This window comes from Scyliorhinus canicula, chromosome 5 (genome assembly GCF_902713615.1).
Source record: "Scyliorhinus canicula chromosome 5, sScyCan1.1, whole genome shotgun sequence".
NCBI lineage: Eukaryota > Metazoa > Chordata > Chondrichthyes > Carcharhiniformes > Scyliorhinidae > Scyliorhinus > Scyliorhinus canicula.
This window is the reverse complement of record NC_052150.1, coordinates 9,699,604-9,718,357: the sequence shown is the minus strand read 5'-3', so window position 1 is coordinate 9,718,357 and position 18,754 is coordinate 9,699,604. Positions and strand designations below refer to the sequence as shown.

Here is an 18,754-nt window from a genome sequence, read left to right as displayed (position 1 = left end):
CTCCAGACCAACAGCAATGTGGTTGACTCTTAAATGCCCACTGAAATGGCCTAGCAAGCCACTCAATTGTATTCAACTGCTACTAAACACACAAAAAAAGGAATAAAACTAGACAGACCACCCAGCATTGACCCAGGCACCAGAAATGACAACAGCCCTGTTGATGCTGCAAAGCCCTCCTTACTAGAATCTGGGTGCTTGTGCTAAAGCTGTCTCATGGACTCGTCAAGCAACAGCCTGACATAGTCATACTCACAGAATCATACCTTACAGGCACTGTCCTAGACACCACTATCATCATTCCTGGGTATGTCCTGTCTCACTGGCAGGACATACCCAGCAGAAGTGGCGGCACAGTGGTATACAGTCAGGATGGAGTTGCCCTGGGAGTTCTCAACATTGACTGGACCCCATGAAGTCTCATGGCTTCAGGTTGAATATGGGCAAGGAACCTCCTGCTGATTACCACATACTTTCCACCATTAGCTGATGAATCAGGATTTCTTCAAAGTCCATCACCAAGAGTGGCTCTGTACTACCAGCACAGATTGAGCTGACCAGGTCCGAAACAACAAAGCTGCTAGATTGGAACTGTAGCAGGTGTTGAGGGAATCAAGGGGGGGAAAAACATACTTGACCTCATCCTCACCAACCAGCCTGCTGCAGATGCATCTGATGGTATCGATAGAAGTGACCACCCCCACAGTCCTTGTGGTGAAGTCGTCTCATCTTCAGATTGAGGATACCCTCCATCGTGTTATGTGGCACTATAAGCGTGCTAAATGGGATAGGCTTTGAACAGATCTCGCAACTCAAGATTGGGCATCCATGAGGCGCTATTGGCCATCAGCAGAACTGTACTCAACCACAATCTGCAACTTTATGGCCCAGCATATCTCCCACTCTACCAATATGATCCAGCTATGGGATCAATCCTGGTTCAATGACGAATGCAGGAGAGCATGCCAGGAGCAACGCCAGGCAAACCTAAAAATGAGGTGTCAACCTGGTGAAGTTCGAACACAAGACCACTGATGTGCCAAACAGCAAAACCGACAAGTAACAGACAGGAATAAGCGACTCCACAATGAGCGCATCAGATCTAAGTTCTGAAATCCTGCCACACCCAGCCGTGCTTGGTGGTAACAATTAAATTCAGTGGAGGAGGAGGCTCCACAAATATTCTCGTCTTCAATGATGGAGGCCAGCACATCTGTGCAAAATACAAGGCTGAAGCATTCGCAACAATCTTCAGCCAGGGATGATCGATCTTGGTCTGCTCCGAAAGTCCCCAGCAACACAGATTGTCAGTCTTCCGCCAATATGATTCACTCCATATAATAATCAAGAATCGACTGAAGGATTGGATATTGCAAAGCCTATGGGCCCTGACAATATTCCGGCAATAATACTGAAGACTTGTGCTCCAGAACTTGCTGCATCCCTAGCCAAGCCGTTCCAGTACAGCTACAACACTGGCATCTACCCAGCAATATAGAAAATTGTCTAGGTGCATCCTGTACACAAGAAACAGGACAAATCCAACCCAGCCAATTTCTGCCCTATCAGTCTCCTCTCCATCATCAACAAAATGATGGAAGGAGTCATCAAATGTGTAATCAAGCAGCACTTACTCATGGACATTCAATTTGGGTTCCACTCAGCTCCTGATCTCATTACAGCCTCCGTTCAAATATGGACAAAAGAGCTGAATGTCAGAGGTGAGAGTGACTGCCCTGACATCAAGGCAGAATTTGACTGAATATAACATTAAGGATCTCTAGCGAAACTAGAGTCAATGGGAAGCGGGGAAAATTCTCCACTGGTTGGAGTCAAACCTGGCACAAAGGAAGATGGTTGTGATGGTTGGAGGTCAATCATCTCAGGTCCAGAACATCACTGCAGGAATTCCTCAGGGTGTGTCCTAGGCTCAATCTTCTTCAGCTGCTTCAGCAATGATCTCTCTTTCATCAAAAAGTTCGAAGTAGGGATGTTTGCAGATGACTGCACAATGTTCAGCACTACTCGCGACTCAGCAGACGATGAAGCAGTCCATGTCCAAATGCAGCAGGACCAGGACAATATCCAGGCTTGGGCTGACAAGTGGCAAGTTACATTCGCGCCACACAAGTGCAGGCAATGACCATCTCCTACAATAAAGGACCTAACCACCGCTCCTTGACATTCAATGGAATTACCACTGCCAACCCCACAATTAACATCCTGGGGGTTACCATTGATCAGAAACTGAACTGGACTAGCCATATTAATACAGTGGCTGCCTGAGCAGGTCAACGGCTAGGATCCTACGATGAGACCACAGCCCCCCCCCCAACCCCAAAGCCTGTCCGCCATCTAAAAGGCACAAGTGTAATGGAATGATCTCCACTTGCCTGGATGAGTGCAGCTCCAGCAACATTCAAGAAGCTCAACGCCATCCAGCACAAAGAGCCCGCTTTATTGTTACCCCTTCCACAAACATTCAATCTCTCCACCACCAACGAACAGTGGCAGCCGAGTGAACCATCTACAAGATGCACTGCAGAAACTCACCAAGGTTCCTTAGTCAAAACCTTCTAAATCCATGACCACTACTATCTATAAGCACAACAGCAGCAGATACCTGGGAACCTCACCACCTGGAGGTTCCCCTCCAAGTCACTCACCACCCTGACTTGGAAATATATCGTCGTTCCTTCACTGTCACTGGGTCAAATTCCTGGAACTCCCTCCCTAACAACACTATGAATGTACCGACACCTCAGGGACTGCAGCGGTTCAAGAAGAAAACTCACTACCACCTTCTGAAGAGCAACTGTGGATGGGCAATAAATGTTGGCCTAACCAGCAATGACCACGTACCTAAATTAAGTTTTTTTAATAGAATCGAATAGGATTCTGCACCATGCAGACGCTGCGAGAACAGATGAACGGAAATCGCGCGACAATTGCCAGGCAGGAATGTTCCCTTCCAGTCGGGGAACACTTCATCAGTCAAGGGCATTCAGCTTCTGATCTCCGGGTAAGCATTCTCCAAGACGACCTTCAGGACGCGCGACAACGCAGAATCGCCGAACAGAAACTTACAGCCAAGTTCCGCACACATGAGTACGGCCTCAACCGGGACCTTGCATTCATGTCGCATTACATTCACCCCCCACCATCTGGCCTGGGCTTGCGGAATCCTACCAACTGTTCTGGTTTGAGACAATTCACGCCTCTTTAACCTGGGATTATCCCTCTCTCTGGATCTGTAAAGACTTAATTATTAATTCAAAGCATCGTCTTGCATCGCATCTTTGACTTTGTCTATATGTATGTTTCTGGAACCTACCTCTTCATTCACCTGAGGAAGAAGCAGTGCTCCGAAAGCTAGTCATTGGAAACAAACCTATTGGACTTTAACCTGGTGTTGTAAGACTTCTTACTGTGCTCACCCCAGTCCAACGCTGGCATCTCCACATTAAAACTTTCTTGACAGCGTCTGTGTCACCTGCAAACTTCCTAATGGCCAGGCAGCCTTTGCTCGTAATACATCAACCATTGTGTAATTCCAAGGGGTTTTAGGTGTGCCTGTCTATGTTTCAATATCCATTGAGGTGGCAGATGGAGTTTAATGCGGAAAAGTGTGAGGTGGTTCACTTTGGAAGGAGTAACAGGAATGCAGAGTACTGGGTTAATGACAAGATTCTTGGTAGTGTAGATGAACAGAGAGATCTCGGCATCCAGGTACATAAATCCCTGAAAGTTGCCACCCAGGTTAATAGGGCTGTTAAGAAGGCATATGGTGTGCTAGCCTTTATAAGCAGGGGGATTGAGTTTCGGAACCACAAGGTCATGCTGCAGCTGTACATAACTCTGGTGCGGCCACACCTGGAGTACTGCGTGCAGTTCTGGTCACCACATTATAGGAAGGATGTGGAAGCTTTGGAAAGGGTTCAGAGGAGATTTACTAGGATGTTGCCTGGTATGGAGGGAAGGTCTTACGAGGAAAGGCTCAGGGAATTGAGGTTGTTTTCGTTAGAGAGGAGAAGGCTGAGAGGTGACTTAATAGAGACATATAAGATAGTCAGAGGGTTAGATAGGGTGGACAGTGAGAGTCTTTTTCCTCGGATGGTGATGACCAACACGAGGGGACATAGCTTTAAATTGAGGGGTGAGAGATATAGGACAGATGTCAGAGGCAGTTTCTTTACTCAGAGAGTAGTAGGGGTGTGGAACGCCCTGCCTGCAATAGTAGTAGACTCGCCAACTTTAAGGGCATTTAAGTGGTCACTGGATAGACATATGGATGAAAATGGAATAGTGTAGGTCAGATAGGCTTCAGATGGTTTCACAGGTCGGCGCAACATCGAGGGCCGAAGGGCCCGTACTGCGCTGTAGTGTTCTATGTTCTATGTTCTATGACTTTCGCACTTTTAATGTCTCTTCCTCAGATTTCGATGGGTGTCTTGATGATATGAAATGTCTCCTTCTTCACACTGCCCTGAGGGTGATTTGTTTCACCTTGGAATGTGGCCTTGCATTATCAAACCGTGTGCTTTCAATTCAAAATTCAAAATCTCCAGGCAGTTGAAAGTTGAAATATCAAAATTCAGATTTATCCACTTCTGCAATATTGCCCACGTCCACTTAATTATCTTAAGCTTATATTTTAAAATTATCCCCTTGTTGCCCTCCATGATTGCCTCTTAATCTAAGCACGTCCACAGACCCCCTGTACCTCCAAACTGAGTCTATTTCACATCCCGAACATGTAGCACTGGCAGAAATTCTTTCAGCCACCATATCCCCACCTTTAGGACCTCCCTTTCAAAATCCTTTTTCATTGTCAACACCCTTTCCAATCTTCAAAACTTCCTTAGTACCTTTGTTGTTTTGCGTCCCCTTCCTAACCTATTCCCCTCATGCTTTTCCTATCCACTTACAAACCTACAAATTAGGAGGAGTAGGTCATTCGGCACCTGGGGCGGCACGATGACGCTGTGGTTAGCTCTGCTGCCTCATAGCGCTGAGGACCCGAGTTCGATCCCAGCCCCGGGTCACTGTTCGTGTGAAGTTTGCACATTCTCCCGGTGTTTGTGTGGGTCTCACCCCCCACATCCCAAAGTTGTACAAGGTAGGTGGATTAACTACGCTAAATTGCCCCTTAATTGGAAAAAAAAATTGTGTATTGTAAATTTATTTTAAAAAAGGACATTTGGCCCTTGAGCCTTCTCCGCCATCAGACTAGATCATGGCTGATTTGACTGCGGCTGCAAGTCTATTTTCCTGTCTACCTTGTACAATATGAACATATGAAGTCGGAGTAGACCGGAGGGGAGTTGGTATCTACCTTTGCAGGAATACTGCATTGCCCACAAGGGAACACCACGTAAATACATGCTGTAATTGAGGGTGTCACCACTTTAGGAAAAGAGCTACATTAAGACCATCTTCAAAATATATGTGAAATAACATCATCATGCAACCACAATGTCACTTTATGATGGACCACGTTTCTGCCTTGCCGCAGAGTACAAATTGTTTGACAACCTCTTCACTTTTAACTCTGCAATAGGAAACAAATGGGACTGATAACAAGGCAGGACAGAAGGGGCTAAATTTTTATTTTTTTAATATAAATTTAGAGTACCCGATTCATTTTTTCCAATTAAGGGGCAATTTAGCGTGGCCAATCCACCTAGTCTGCACATCTTTGGGTTGTGGGGGCGAAACTCACGTAAATACGGCGAGAATGTGCAAACTCCACACGGACAGTGACCCAGAGACCCGATCAAACCTGGGACCTCGGCGCCGTGAGGCAGCAGGGCTAACCAACTATGCCACCGTGCTGCCCCTGGCCACACCAAATTGCCCCTTAATTGGAAAAAATGAATTGGGTACTCTAAATTTATAATAAATAAATAAATAAAGGAGGGAGGAGAAAGAGTGGAAGATCAATAGTGGTAGAGCACTCGAAAGTGAGGGGTGCAGATAGGCATTTCTGCAGCCGCAGATATGACGCCAGGATGGTTTGTTGTCTTCCTCGTGCCAGGAATGTCACTGAACTGACTGCAGGGCACTCTGAAGATGGAGGGCGAACAGATAGAGGTTGTGGTTCACATTGGTACCACCAGCATAATGCAGAAAGAAGGATGAGGTCCTGCAACAAGAATCTAGGGAGCTAGGTGGCAGATTGAAAAAAAAGACCTCAGGTTGTAATCTCTGGATTACACTCAGTGGTGCCACGTGCCAGTGAGTATAGGAAGAGGAGGATAGAGCAGATCAATATATGGCTGAAGATATGATGTCGGAGACAGGATCTGACCAAAGTTGACTGGGAGCAAGTACTTGAAGGAAAATCTACATCAGAGCAGTGGGAATCATTCAATAAGGAAACAGAGAGGGCACAGAGCAAATATGTTCCCTTAAGGTGAAGGGTGGGAGCAACAAGTCTAGAGAATCCTGCATGTCAAGAGGTAGGGGCAGCAGGGTAGCATGGTGGTTAGCATAAATGCTTCACAGCTCCAGGGTCCCAGGTTCGATTCCTGGCTGGGTTACTGTCTGTGTGGAGTCTGCACGTCCTCCCCCTGTGTGCGTGGGTTTCCTCCGGGTGCTCCGGTTTCCTCCCACAGTCCAAAGATGTGCGGGTTAGGTGGATTGGCCATGCTAAATTGCCCGTAGTGTCCTAATAAAAAAAGTAAGGTTAAGGGGGGGGTTGTTGGGTTACGGGTATAGGGTGGATATGTGGGTTTGAGTAGGGTGATCATGGCTCGGCACAACACTGAGGGCCGAAGGGCCTGTTCTGTGCTGTACTGTTCTATGTTCTATGTATCCAGGGTTGGAGAAGGAAATAAAAAGGAGGCTTGTGGCAGATGCTGAGGACTCAAAACATTGGAAGCCCCAGAGGAACACTGAAAGTGCATGGGGTTACTTAAAAAAGAAATTAGGAGAGCAAAGGGGGGACATGAAAAATTACTGATGGGTAAAATAAAACCCCAAAGTGTTTTATAATTATATTAAGAGCAAGAGGATAACCAGGGAAAGAGTGGGGCCCATTAGGGACCAGCATGGCAATGTGTGTGGGGAGCCAGAAGATGCAGGTGAGGTTTTAAATGAGTACTTTGCATCGGTGTTCACTATGGAGAAGGGCTATGTAGGTATAGAAATCTCGGAGGGGGACAGCAATGTACTTGAACAAATTAACATTGATAGGGAGGGGGTTAATGGTATTAGCAGGCTTGAAAGTGGATAAATCCCCAGGCCCAGGGGAGATGTATCCCAGGCTGCTGTGGGAGGCAAGGAAGGAGATTTCAGAAGCTCTGACAATTTTTAAATCTTCTCTGGTCACAGGAGAGGTGCCAGAGGACTGGAGGACATCTAATGTGCTGCCTTTCATCAAGAAGGGTGGTAGAGATAAACCGTGACTTTTCAGGGCAGCGAGGCCAATTTCAATAGTAGGGAAACTATTGGAAAAAATTCTGAAGGACAGAATTAATCTCCACTCGGGTAGGCAAGGATTAATCAACACTAGTCAGTATGCCTTTATCAAAGGGCTTATAAATTTGATTGAATTTTTCAAAGGGTGACTAGGTCTGTAGATGACAGTAGTGCAACTAATGTAGTCTACATGAACTTCAGCAAGGCTTTTGACACGGTCTCGCATGGCTGACTGGTCAGGAAGTTAAGAGTCTATGGCATCCAGGGCAATTTGACAAATTGGATCCAAAACTGACTTAGTGGCAGGAGACATAGGGTGATGGTCGAAGGTTGTTTTTGTGACTGGAGGTCTGTGTCCCGTGATGTTGCGCAGAGATCTGTGCTGGGTCTCTTTCTGTTTGTGATGTACATTAATGATCTGAACTAGAATGTGGAAGGTACGATCAGTAAGTTAGAAGATGACACAACAATTGGTGGTGTGGTAAATAATGAGGAGGAAAGCCTTCGGTTACAGGACAATATAGACAGGTAGGTTCGATGGGCCAAACAGTGGCAAATGGAATTTAACCTTGGAAAGTGAGAAGTAATGCGAAAAAATGAGAGGACTAACAAGGCAAGGGAAAATACAATGAATGGGAGGAAGTACAGAGGATCAGAGGGACCTTGGTGTGCATGTCGGTAGATTCCCAAATGCAGCAGGACAGGTAGATAAGATAGTTTTGAAGGCATATGGGATACTTGCCTTTATTAGCCAAGGCAGAGAATATAATAGCAGGGAGGTTATGATGGAACTGTATAAAACGCTGGTTAGGCCATAACTGGGGTACTGTGCGCAGTTCTGGTCGCCACACTGTAGGAAGTGATTGCATGAGAGAGAGGGTGCAAAGGAGATTCACCAGGATGTTGCCTGGGCTGGAGAATTTCAGCTATCAAGAGAAGCTGGGGTTATTTTACTTGGAGCAGAGAAGGCAGAGGGGAGACCTGACTGAGGTGTACAAAATTATTCGGGCATAGATAGGGTGGATAGAACGGAATAGTTTCCCCTTAGCGGACGGGTTAATAACCAGAGGGTATAGATATAAAGTATGGGGTTAGAGATTTTAGAGAGAATGGGAGGGAAAACATTTTCACGCAGACAGTCATTAGAATCTGGAACTCACTGTCTGAAAGGTTGATGGAGGCGTGAACCCGCACAACATTTATTATTTAGATGAGCATTTGAAATTACAAAGCATACAAGGTTACGGGCCCAGTGTTGAAAAATGTGATTAAGGTAGACAGATGCTTGAAGGCCAGAGTGCCTCTGTGCTGTAAAAAAATGAGTAGTCCATCAAAACTATAAAAAACACACAGCATTGTGAGACTTGCTTTATGAAAAATGAATAAATAAATGCATTTCCATTTTGCTTCACACATTGAAATCTTTCAGTGGATTATCTTTAACATTGCTAAGCAACACACACAAAACTTAGCATTATGAGTTTGATCTGTAAACTGATTGCACGCAGGATCTTATCCACTGTAACAAAACACTTGCAAAATATATGGTCCGCAATGGCTGTAATATCCCACGGTCAAGCTGAGACATTAGATATTAATAACAATTACATAATTATGTTCACAGTTTTACATTGGCTACAGAAAGTCATGTTTTCATCGCACATTTTCCTGAATGGATTTAGAAAAATACTTTTCTCAATTATAACTTCACAGACTTCAATGTGTGTCAGAGGGCACCAGTAGAGTGAATTGAAACATGTAATTGACAACTACATTTTGTGCTGAGCTGCAGACGGGTTCATAATCCTTCTTGTTAGCCTGGCATACAATTATTTACAAGGAAAATGCAAATCTGTCTGTCCTGGGCCACAGATAAAGAATAAAAGTTACCATTGTCTAGTTGCAGTTTCATTAGCATTTGTTCGCTACAGGTTGGAATATTGTAGCATTAAAGCGCAATGAAAGTCTGGCTCAGCATAAAGCACCAAAACGAATATACCAATGTTAAATATTTTAACAAGTAATTTTGATAGAAATGCCAAATTGTCCATGATATTTTCATGATTAGGATATGAGAGGATATTAAGGGTAAAACTGCCACAGGGAAAATCCATTTTAAAATCTACCTGCCATATAGCCAGGTGGAAATTTTATAGCCTGTCTGTCCTCAAAGCTTGTTGCTTGATTTACAGGAGATCCCAGTTCCAGTAAGTGTACATTAAAAGCTGAAGCAGCTTATCAGATTCTGCCACAGTAAAATCCACAAGGCATGGATTTGCGTTAATAAGGTCAAACCTGCTCTTTTAACTAAGCAAAGCTACTGTATCCCTTGTGATTACGCTCGAGTGCAGGGACTGCCTTTCAAAATAAGCAAATTAAATATATTTAACATTCCTTTCCCAATTCCTTTCTTAAATGCTTCATTTTTTATTTAAGCTGTTCCAATTGCAGGATCACCTTCACTTACAGGGGCGGCACGGCTGCCTCACAGCACCAGTATCCCAGGTTTGATTCCGACTTTAGGTGACTGTCAGTGTGGAGATTGCACGTTCTCCCCGTGTCTGCATGGGTTTCCACCAGGTGCTCCGGTTTTCTCCCACAGCCCAAAGGTGTGCAGGTCCATGCTAAATTGCCCCTTAGTGTCCAAAGATGTGTCAGTTAAATGGATTGACCATGCTAAATTGCTCCTAAGTATCCAAAGATTAGGTTATGGGGGGGGGGGGGGGGGGGAAGAATATGGTCGATGCAGACTCGCTGCATTCTGCACTGTAAGGATTCCATGATTCTAATGTATTTTCAAACTGCTAGATTTCTGATACCATGAAAGGATTTTGATAATTACAATAAATAAAAGTAATTCCAAGCTAATTAGTTAGTACTGCACTCCTGTATGCTTCACCCGATGCCTATTTCTATGTATTTACATTGCGTATTTATGTACACCCTATGCTTTTTCACGTATGGAATGATCCAAATGGACTATACACAGAACAATACTTTTCACTGCACCTCAGTACACGTGGCAATAAAACAAATCCAAATCCATTTCAATTCACAAGGGGTTAAGTTGTCAGGCTGGAGTAATGAGAACATAGATGAATAAAGAGAGACTAGGTATGATGTGATCTCCAGGAAGATACTTGACAAGCCATGAGAACTGTTATCCTGGCTAGCACTGGGACTACGGCACTGAGGACCCAGGTTCGAATCCCGGCCCTGGGTCACTGTCCATGTGGAGTTTGCACATTTTCCCAGTATCTGCATGGGTTTCACCCCCACAACCCAAAGATGTGCAGGTTAGGTGGATTGACCATGCTAAATTGCCCCTTAATTGGAAAAAAAATAATTGGGTAATCTCAATATTTAAAAAAAGAACTGCTATCCTTGGGACAGTAAATCAATCTTTCCCAAACACTTTATTTTATGTGGGATACTAGGAAAGAGTGAATACATTCTTACACAGCCTGAAGGACAATCAATTGTGCAGGTGGAATGAGGGGTGCAATCCCTAATGTCCAAAATACAAAAATGTCACCAACAAAGATAGCAAATACTTTATTTTTATTACAAGGAACCATACAAACTCAAGCCAAGTGTGGTGAGATTTACAACAAATGCTACTTTACTCATTCACTTAATTACAACATAGTATTTTGGTTTGTGTTCAGCTTCATCGCATTCAAAAGGAAATTTATCCTTTCAAATAATTGGAGACATGCATGCATTTTCTATTCGTTCGTTGGATGTGGGTGTCGCTGGAAGGGACAGCATCTGTTGCCCACCCCTAATTACACTGGAGAGCAGTTAAGAGTCAGCCACATTACTGTGAATCTGGAGTCACATGTAGACCAGGCCAGGTAAGGATGGCAGATTTCCTTCCCTGAAGATCATTAGGGTTTTTACAATAATCAATGTTAATGTTAGTTTCATGATCACCATTATTACTGAGACTAGCATTCCTCATTCCAGACTTTTTGTGATTGACTCAATTTCCATTCAACCACCTGCCACGATGGGATTTGAACCCGTGTCCATAGAATGTTCGCCTGGGCTTCTGGATTACCAGTGATATTACCACTACACCACCATCTTCCACCAAGGTGAAAGTACTTGTGAGATTACAGTAGACAATTGATTTAAAACTGAGCTTTACTGTTCTGACTCTCTAAGGTCACACACATGGCTCTTTTTGGGTGTAAATGGTAAACTCGGATTATAAAACATTTGCCTGGGAGACTACTAATATTGGACTTGTTACAAAATCAACAATAGGCTCAACATTTGTAGCTGTAACTAAAAGGCCTCAAACTCCAATAACATGACTAAAAGCAACAAATCTCAAATGTTGACAAAAATGTTAAAAATGAACATCAGGAAGCTATTTTATTCCCAGGGCAGTGACTGCAAAGATTTTGTTTAAAATTAAGGTGTTGTTCATTTAGATGAGGAGAAATTCTTTCTCTCAGAAGGTCATGAGTCTCTAAAACTCTCTTCCTCAAAAGGCAGTGGAAGCAGAGTATTTGAATATTTTAAGGCAGTGCTGGATAGATTCTTGATTAACAAAGGGCAAAGTTACAAGCGGATCAGCCGTGATCTTATTGAATGGCGGAGCAGGCTCAAAGGGCTGAGTGGTCTACACCTGCTCCTAATTTGTATATTCGATAGTTTCAAAGTTTCAGCCTCTTTCATCACTGGTATAATTGTTACTCATTTCCAAGGTCAAACCCTCTCACACTCCCTGCTCAAATCTCTCCAGTCCGGTTTGTGTCCAGCTCATAGCACCAAGACGACCTTTTGTTTGACTATGGCAAGCTGTCACTGTCAAACCTGTACCTTCATGGTATTTGATACAATGAACAATTCCATCTTCCAGGATCTCTCCCTCTGGTTCATATCTAAGACACCGCCTTCTTCTGGTTGTATTTCAACCTAATCAAGCATCAAGTTAATCTGGTTCCTTCGGTGGATCTCCACCCATGTTTACAGTCACCTCCAGCTGCTCTATTCTTTTTTTTTAATATAATTTTTATTGGAATTTTTTACAGAAAATATAAAACATAACGACAAACAATGAAATGCAACAAAATAACCCATAATAACTGTGACACCCCCAGACCGTATCGGCGCATGTATCACATCCCCCCACCCCCCCAACCCTAATGAACAACAAAAGAACTTTAAAAATATTAAAATTGAATAAACAAACATAGTCATTGTCGGCCCCCCCCCCCTTTTCCCTCCCCTTTTCCCTCCCCGGGTTGCTGCTGCTGCTGTCCCCGTACCCTATCGTTGAGCCAGAAAGTCGAGAAAAGGCTGCCACCGCCTAAAGAACCCTTGTACCGACCCTCTCAGGGCGAATTTGACCTTCTCTAGCTTAATGAAACCCGCCATGTCATTGATCCAGGTCTCCACGCTTGGGGGCCTCGCATCCTTCCATTGTAGCAAGATCCTTCGCCGGGCTACTAGGGACGCAAAGGCCAGCACACCGGCCTCTTTCGCCTCCTGCACTCCCGGCTCCACCCCAACCCCAAAAATCGCGAGTCCCCATCCTGGCTTGACCCTGGATCCCACCACCCTCGACACCGTCCTCGCCACCCCCTTCCAGAACTCCTCCAGTGCCGGGCATGCCCAGAACATATGGGCATGGTTCGCTGGACTCCCCGAGCACCTGACACACCTGTCCTCACCCCCAAAGAACCTACTCATCCTCGTCCCAGTCATGTGGGCCCGGTGCAGCACCTTGAATTGGATGAGGCTAAGCCGCGCACAAGCTGCTCTATTCTTAACCTGCACCTATTCTGATTCTCAATGCCTGACTCAAAAACATCTGCAATTATGTACACTCATGATGAATAATACCACTCTTTATTTCAATGTTTGATTCTGCAACAATGCTTTCCAACATCTTGCTTAACTAAGATTGTTGTAAACACACAGCTCGTTCACAACCCACACCAAAATGGTTGACTTCACTGAAGCAAACTGACGAGACACAAAGTTGTATCAAACTGCTGCACATAGTAATCCAAGGAGGCAGCCAACCACCAGCTTCTCAGGGTAACTAGCAATGCCCAAGTCCCAAGAATGAATTTTAAAAATCATTTCTGGCTCAAAATTTGTTTATTTACTAGCAATGAACTCGCAGGTGAATTATACACAGTACAAGTACGATGTAGATCACTTCCTGCAGTTCCAGTTTTATTACTCATTTGAAAATTACTGCAACGAAAATCAGTTGGCGGAAATTTTACATGGAATCATTTTCATACTAGACAAAAAATGAAATGGAAAATGAGAGCCTATTTACCAGGCCAAGACCAGAATCTCCCAAGCCCCCACTGGCATGTTTGATGGCAGGCACAATGGAAGAATATGTTGGGAGGGCCAGAAATCGGTTTTACGCCGGCGCCAATTTACAGTGGGATTTTCCATGGATGCTTGCAATGGCATGTCGGAAAACCCACCAAAGAATGGCATGAACCTCATTTGCATCCTGTTAATAGAATTCACATGAAGGTCCGACCCCAGGCCAAATATTGTGTGATGCCAGAGTGAAACATGTTTGAAATGAAATGAAAATCGCTTACTGTCACAAGTGCTAATCACTGTGCCGCCCATTGCCACTGTGCCACCTTCATGGAAGGAGGAGCCCGGCTTCAGTAGCTTGCCCTTGTGCCTTACAAGCCAAAGGAGGCCATTCACCCCCTTGGGCCTGTTTCGTCACTCAGATAGATCATGGTTGATCATGCACTTCAACCCTGTTTACCTATCTCAGTTCCATAGCCCTACCAAACAAAAACAGAATCTATTGTTCGAAATAGTGAATATTTTCACATTTCACTGATCCTCCTATTGGGTTTTTGCTTTGAACTTACAGACCTTGTTAAAATGAATGGAGCTCCCCTCGGTGCAACGCGCCTGCCCCCCCCCCCCCCCCCTCCCCTCCCCTCTCCCCCCCGCCCCTCCCCCCTCCCCCCCCCGCCTCTCATAGGCATCACTGATGAGGCTGTGGAAGGAGACCCAAAATGGCGGATCATTTTTGAGGAAAACATTTTAAAAATAAAGATGAGCATTTTATACTAATTAGGCTCTGTGACATGAACTGTGATTTGAACTGAGGATTGTTTGACTGTTACTTTGATAAAAGTGGTAGCTGAATATAGGAGCAGAATTAAACCATTCGGTCCACCTGGTCTGTTCTTCCATTATGTGGAAGATCATTTTACAAGTTAGTTTGAAGTATAATCAATTTGAAGTATAATCAATTTGAAGTATAATGAAGGTAAATTGTCCTTTTTACATCACTCAAACATAATGTCACTCAATTTTTAGGATAAAAATATGGTGCATCTCAATTTTGAAAGTATATTTATCATAGAATTTACAGTGCAGAAGAATTTACAGTGCAGGAGGCGGCCATTCGGCCCATCGAGTCTGCACCGACTCTTGGAAAGAGCACCCTACCCAAGCCCACTTCTCCATCCTATCCCCATAACCCAGTAAGCCCACCCAACACTAAGGGCAATTTGGGACACTAAGCGCAATTTAGCATGGCCAATCCAGAGCACCTGGAGGAAACGCACGCACACACGGGGAGAACGTGCAGACTTCGCACAGACAGTGATCCAAGCCAGGAATTGAACCTGGGACCCTGGAGCTGTGAAGCAATTGTGCTAACTACTATGCTGCCCCCTAATTTACATCTAATAAAAATATTACTTTAGGATATTGCCTATATATCTTAACTTGACGGAATGGCCTACTGCAGCTCTTATTTTTTATGTTCTAATTTGCTTTGGTCAATAATGACTCCAGTATTTGCTCTCATAACATCAGTAATTGCACTTCAAACGAACTGATCATATGTGAAGCGTTCTGAGATGTTGAGTCACACATGGGTCATGAAATTCATCGACCTGTGTCTCCCTGGGTGTTAAATTAACATTTAAGATACACGTGCTCCAATGCTGGCTACTTTGGTTCCTGCCTAATAATAAGGATCCTCTGGGAGTGTTTTGATAGATCACCAGGTCAGTTCAAGGGTCAATGAACAGCTCATCTTGAAGCAGTCAGCCAGTCACCAAGTCCCACAGAGACAGGGACAGGCAGAGGTCCCAGTTAAATACAGGTGTCCTGAATTTCAAACTTAATTTACTTCAACAAAAATATTATTGGTCTCTAACTGGGTCTCCTCCGTGCTCCGGGGTCTGGCCAAGGATCATAACTAGTGCAATATAAAATCATGTTTCTTCGTTTTTTTTTTAACATGGAAGATTCATTCCCCCTGTGTTTCATCTTTAAAAATGCATGAATAGGAAGTGTACGAGAAGAAATCGATCAGTTTATTTCACAAATCCTGAACATCTAAAAGTAGGTATTTCACTGCACACCAAAGTGCATTCTGTTAATTCAACAGATGTGGATTATTATAATAATAATCTTTATTAGTGTCACAAGTAGGCTTACATTAACGCTGCAATGAAGTTACTGTGAAAAGCCTCTTGTCGCCACACTCTGGCGCCTTTTCAGGTACACAGAGGGAGAATTCTGAATGTCCAATTCACCTAACAAGCACATCTTTCAGGACTTGTGGAAGGAAACCGGAGCGCCCGGAGGAAACCCACGCCCGCACGTGGAGAACGTGCATACTCCGCACAGACAGTGACCCAAATTTGCTCCAAATTAAGTAACAGAAGAAAATGGCACCTTTTCCTTTAAGTGCAATAGTGATGAATTATGACCTATATTCCACAGCCTCCACATTCCAACCAAAAAGAGGCAAAGTTAAGGTCCTTTCATCAAGGTTAATGAAAGATAAGCATGCAGATCAAAGGAGCCAGAAACATCACAATGGACTGTGGCCCACTTGTCAGCAGGGACATGCATGCATTAGGTCTATTATCGAACCAATCAGAATCCCAAGTGAATCATAAAACTAACTATTTAGTAATGGACGAGACTAAATACTTTGATGAATGCGCTGCTCTGATTCGATATCGAAATAATTATGATCTAGACCAAGAGTGGTGCTGTCACTGTAGATTTTCTAATTGAGCACGTTCACAGAAGTATCCTGGGTAAAAGCAGTTCCAGTCGCTATGCATTAGTTTAACACATTTTGGCATTTCAGACACATTTCAGAGCTCTGAAGAGCTATACAGACTCAAAATGTTAACTCTATTTTTCTCTCCACAGATGCTGCAATACCTGAGATTAACCAGCATTGTCTATTTTTGTTTTAGAATAAAACACATGTTTAACATTAGAAATATGGGTTGCAATGTAAAACAGTAAGCACAATTACCAAGATGTGTGGAAGCGTGCAAGGATGAAAAGGTATAGTTAACTTAATTTCTTAAAAACGTTTCAGTTTTAAACTTTGTCTAGAAATTTCCATGAACAATTAAATAAAAGCTACAAATCCAAAAATCACCAGATGTTAAATTGAAAACTTAAGAAATGTATTCCATGAATATAAAGAAAATGGATGAATACTAGCGAGCTTCAAATAAAATGCTTCATTTTCAGTTTCGTTCATCTGCATTACAAAATACAATATTATCTGGAGATTCATCTACATTACATATTTGAACAATCTGCCCGATCAGATATATTATAATTGTAGAGATTCACTTCCATTATACGTAATTTGCAGCTCCCAGGACATTACTAGATATATTCATTGGCATGGTTAGTTACATTACCAAAAGTATAATCTATAATTTAACTGCACATTATGTATAGTTTGGTTAACATTGATATATTTTAATTTGTACAACTTTCCATACATCATGTAATTTTATAGTATCACATTACCAGATGGATCAGTATTTTTGCCTCCATTGTAATGTATAGTATTGTGTAAAATGTGACTTACATCACCATATTTTCTGTTATAATGCACATGGTGTGATTTACATTACAAGATATATTATATTCTAATGCATTACATATTATGACTTACATTATCATACATGTTATTATACACTAGACAGTGTGACTTATATATATATATATATATGATAATATATGTAGAGAGGGAGGCCATTTGGCCCATCGAGTCTGCACCAGTCTTGCAAACAGCACCCTACCTCGGCCCACACCCTATCCTTGTCACCCAGTAAGCCCACCTAATCTTTTCGACACTAAGCCACAATTTATCACGGCCACTCCACTTAACCTGCACATCTTTGGACTGTGGGAGGAAACCGGAGCACCCGGAGGAAACCCACGCAGAGACGGGGAGAACGTGCAGACTCCACACAATGACAAGAGGCTGAAATTGAACCCGGGTCCCTGGCACTGTGAGGCAGCAGAGTTAACCCTTGTGTTGCCCTAAATATAATGCATAATGCATTACAGTGTGCCTTATATTGCAGGATAAATGTTATGAAGCATTACACACTGTGATTTACATTACAAGATCCATTTTTTAAATTGCACAGTATGACAGTCATATTAATCTGCTCAGTTTGACTCCCATCATTGTTATTGCCTTACATCTCCAGACATTACAAGGCTGACCATTTGCATTACATTAGAACACAATCACAGGACGACAACAGTACCACCGAGTCCACACAATAGCACAGCCATCACAATACAAGATATCTATCTGGTGATGTCATGTCATAAGCTGACATTACCGGACGGACGGAACCGACATGACTCTATCCGGGGGGGTGGGGGGGGGGGTGGTACCGACTCACATTACCAGACCGCAGCATCGTTGCCGGCCGCGCCTCGCGCTCCCATTAACTCCACCGCTTTCAAACGGTCGCTACGCCGCTCGCGACTCCACAACATTCAGAGCGGGGCCGACGGACAGGAAGCGGCGGCAGGCCAGCGCGCGCGCGCCACTTCCGGGCCCTCGCCCAGCCCAGTGCGTGCGCGCGTGCTGTGGGCGGGGACCCTGAGCCGCGCCTCCGCGCGCGCGCGCGCCACTTCCGGGCCCTCGCCCAGTCCAGTGCGTGCGCGCGCGCTGTGGGCGGGGACCCAAAGCCGCGCCTCCGCGCGCGATCTTTAACGGCTGGCCTGGTTCAAAACCAACCACCGGGCGCCCGGCGAGCGGCCCTTTTCTTCCAAAAATATATATTATTGTGCCTCCGGGCGGGATAGACAGGGAATAGCAGGACCCCGGGCATTAAAATCTGCCTTCAACGTTTATATTTTTGTTAAATTTAGAGTACCCAATTCATTTTTTTTCCAATTAAGAGGCAATTTAGCGTGGCCAATCCACCTACCCTGCACATCTTTGGGAGAATGTGCAAACTCCACACGGACAGTAACCCAGAGCCAGGATCGAACCTGGGACCTCAGCGCCGCGAGGCGG

The 18,754-nt window shown here is 44.1% G+C and overlaps 1 protein-coding gene across 3 annotated transcripts in view; it reads right to left on the bottom strand.

Annotated features, from left to right (window-relative positions):
* Positions 1-18,305, bottom strand: part of atp2c1 (ATPase secretory pathway Ca2+ transporting 1) — a 132,838-nt gene extending 114,533 nt beyond the window's left edge. For 2 of the 3 annotated variants that reach the window (XR_005460603.1, XM_038796557.1), the window contains exon 1: positions 18,132-18,305. Coding sequence is in view for 1 of the 3 variants with exons in the window: in XM_038796557.1 (XP_038652485.1) it covers positions 18,132-18,149 (18 nt within the window). In the remaining 2 variants the exon portion in view is untranslated. The remainder of the gene's footprint in view (positions 1-18,131) is intronic. The other variant, XM_038796558.1, reaches the window with a different exon arrangement.
* Positions 18,306-18,754: the final 449 nt, after the last annotated feature.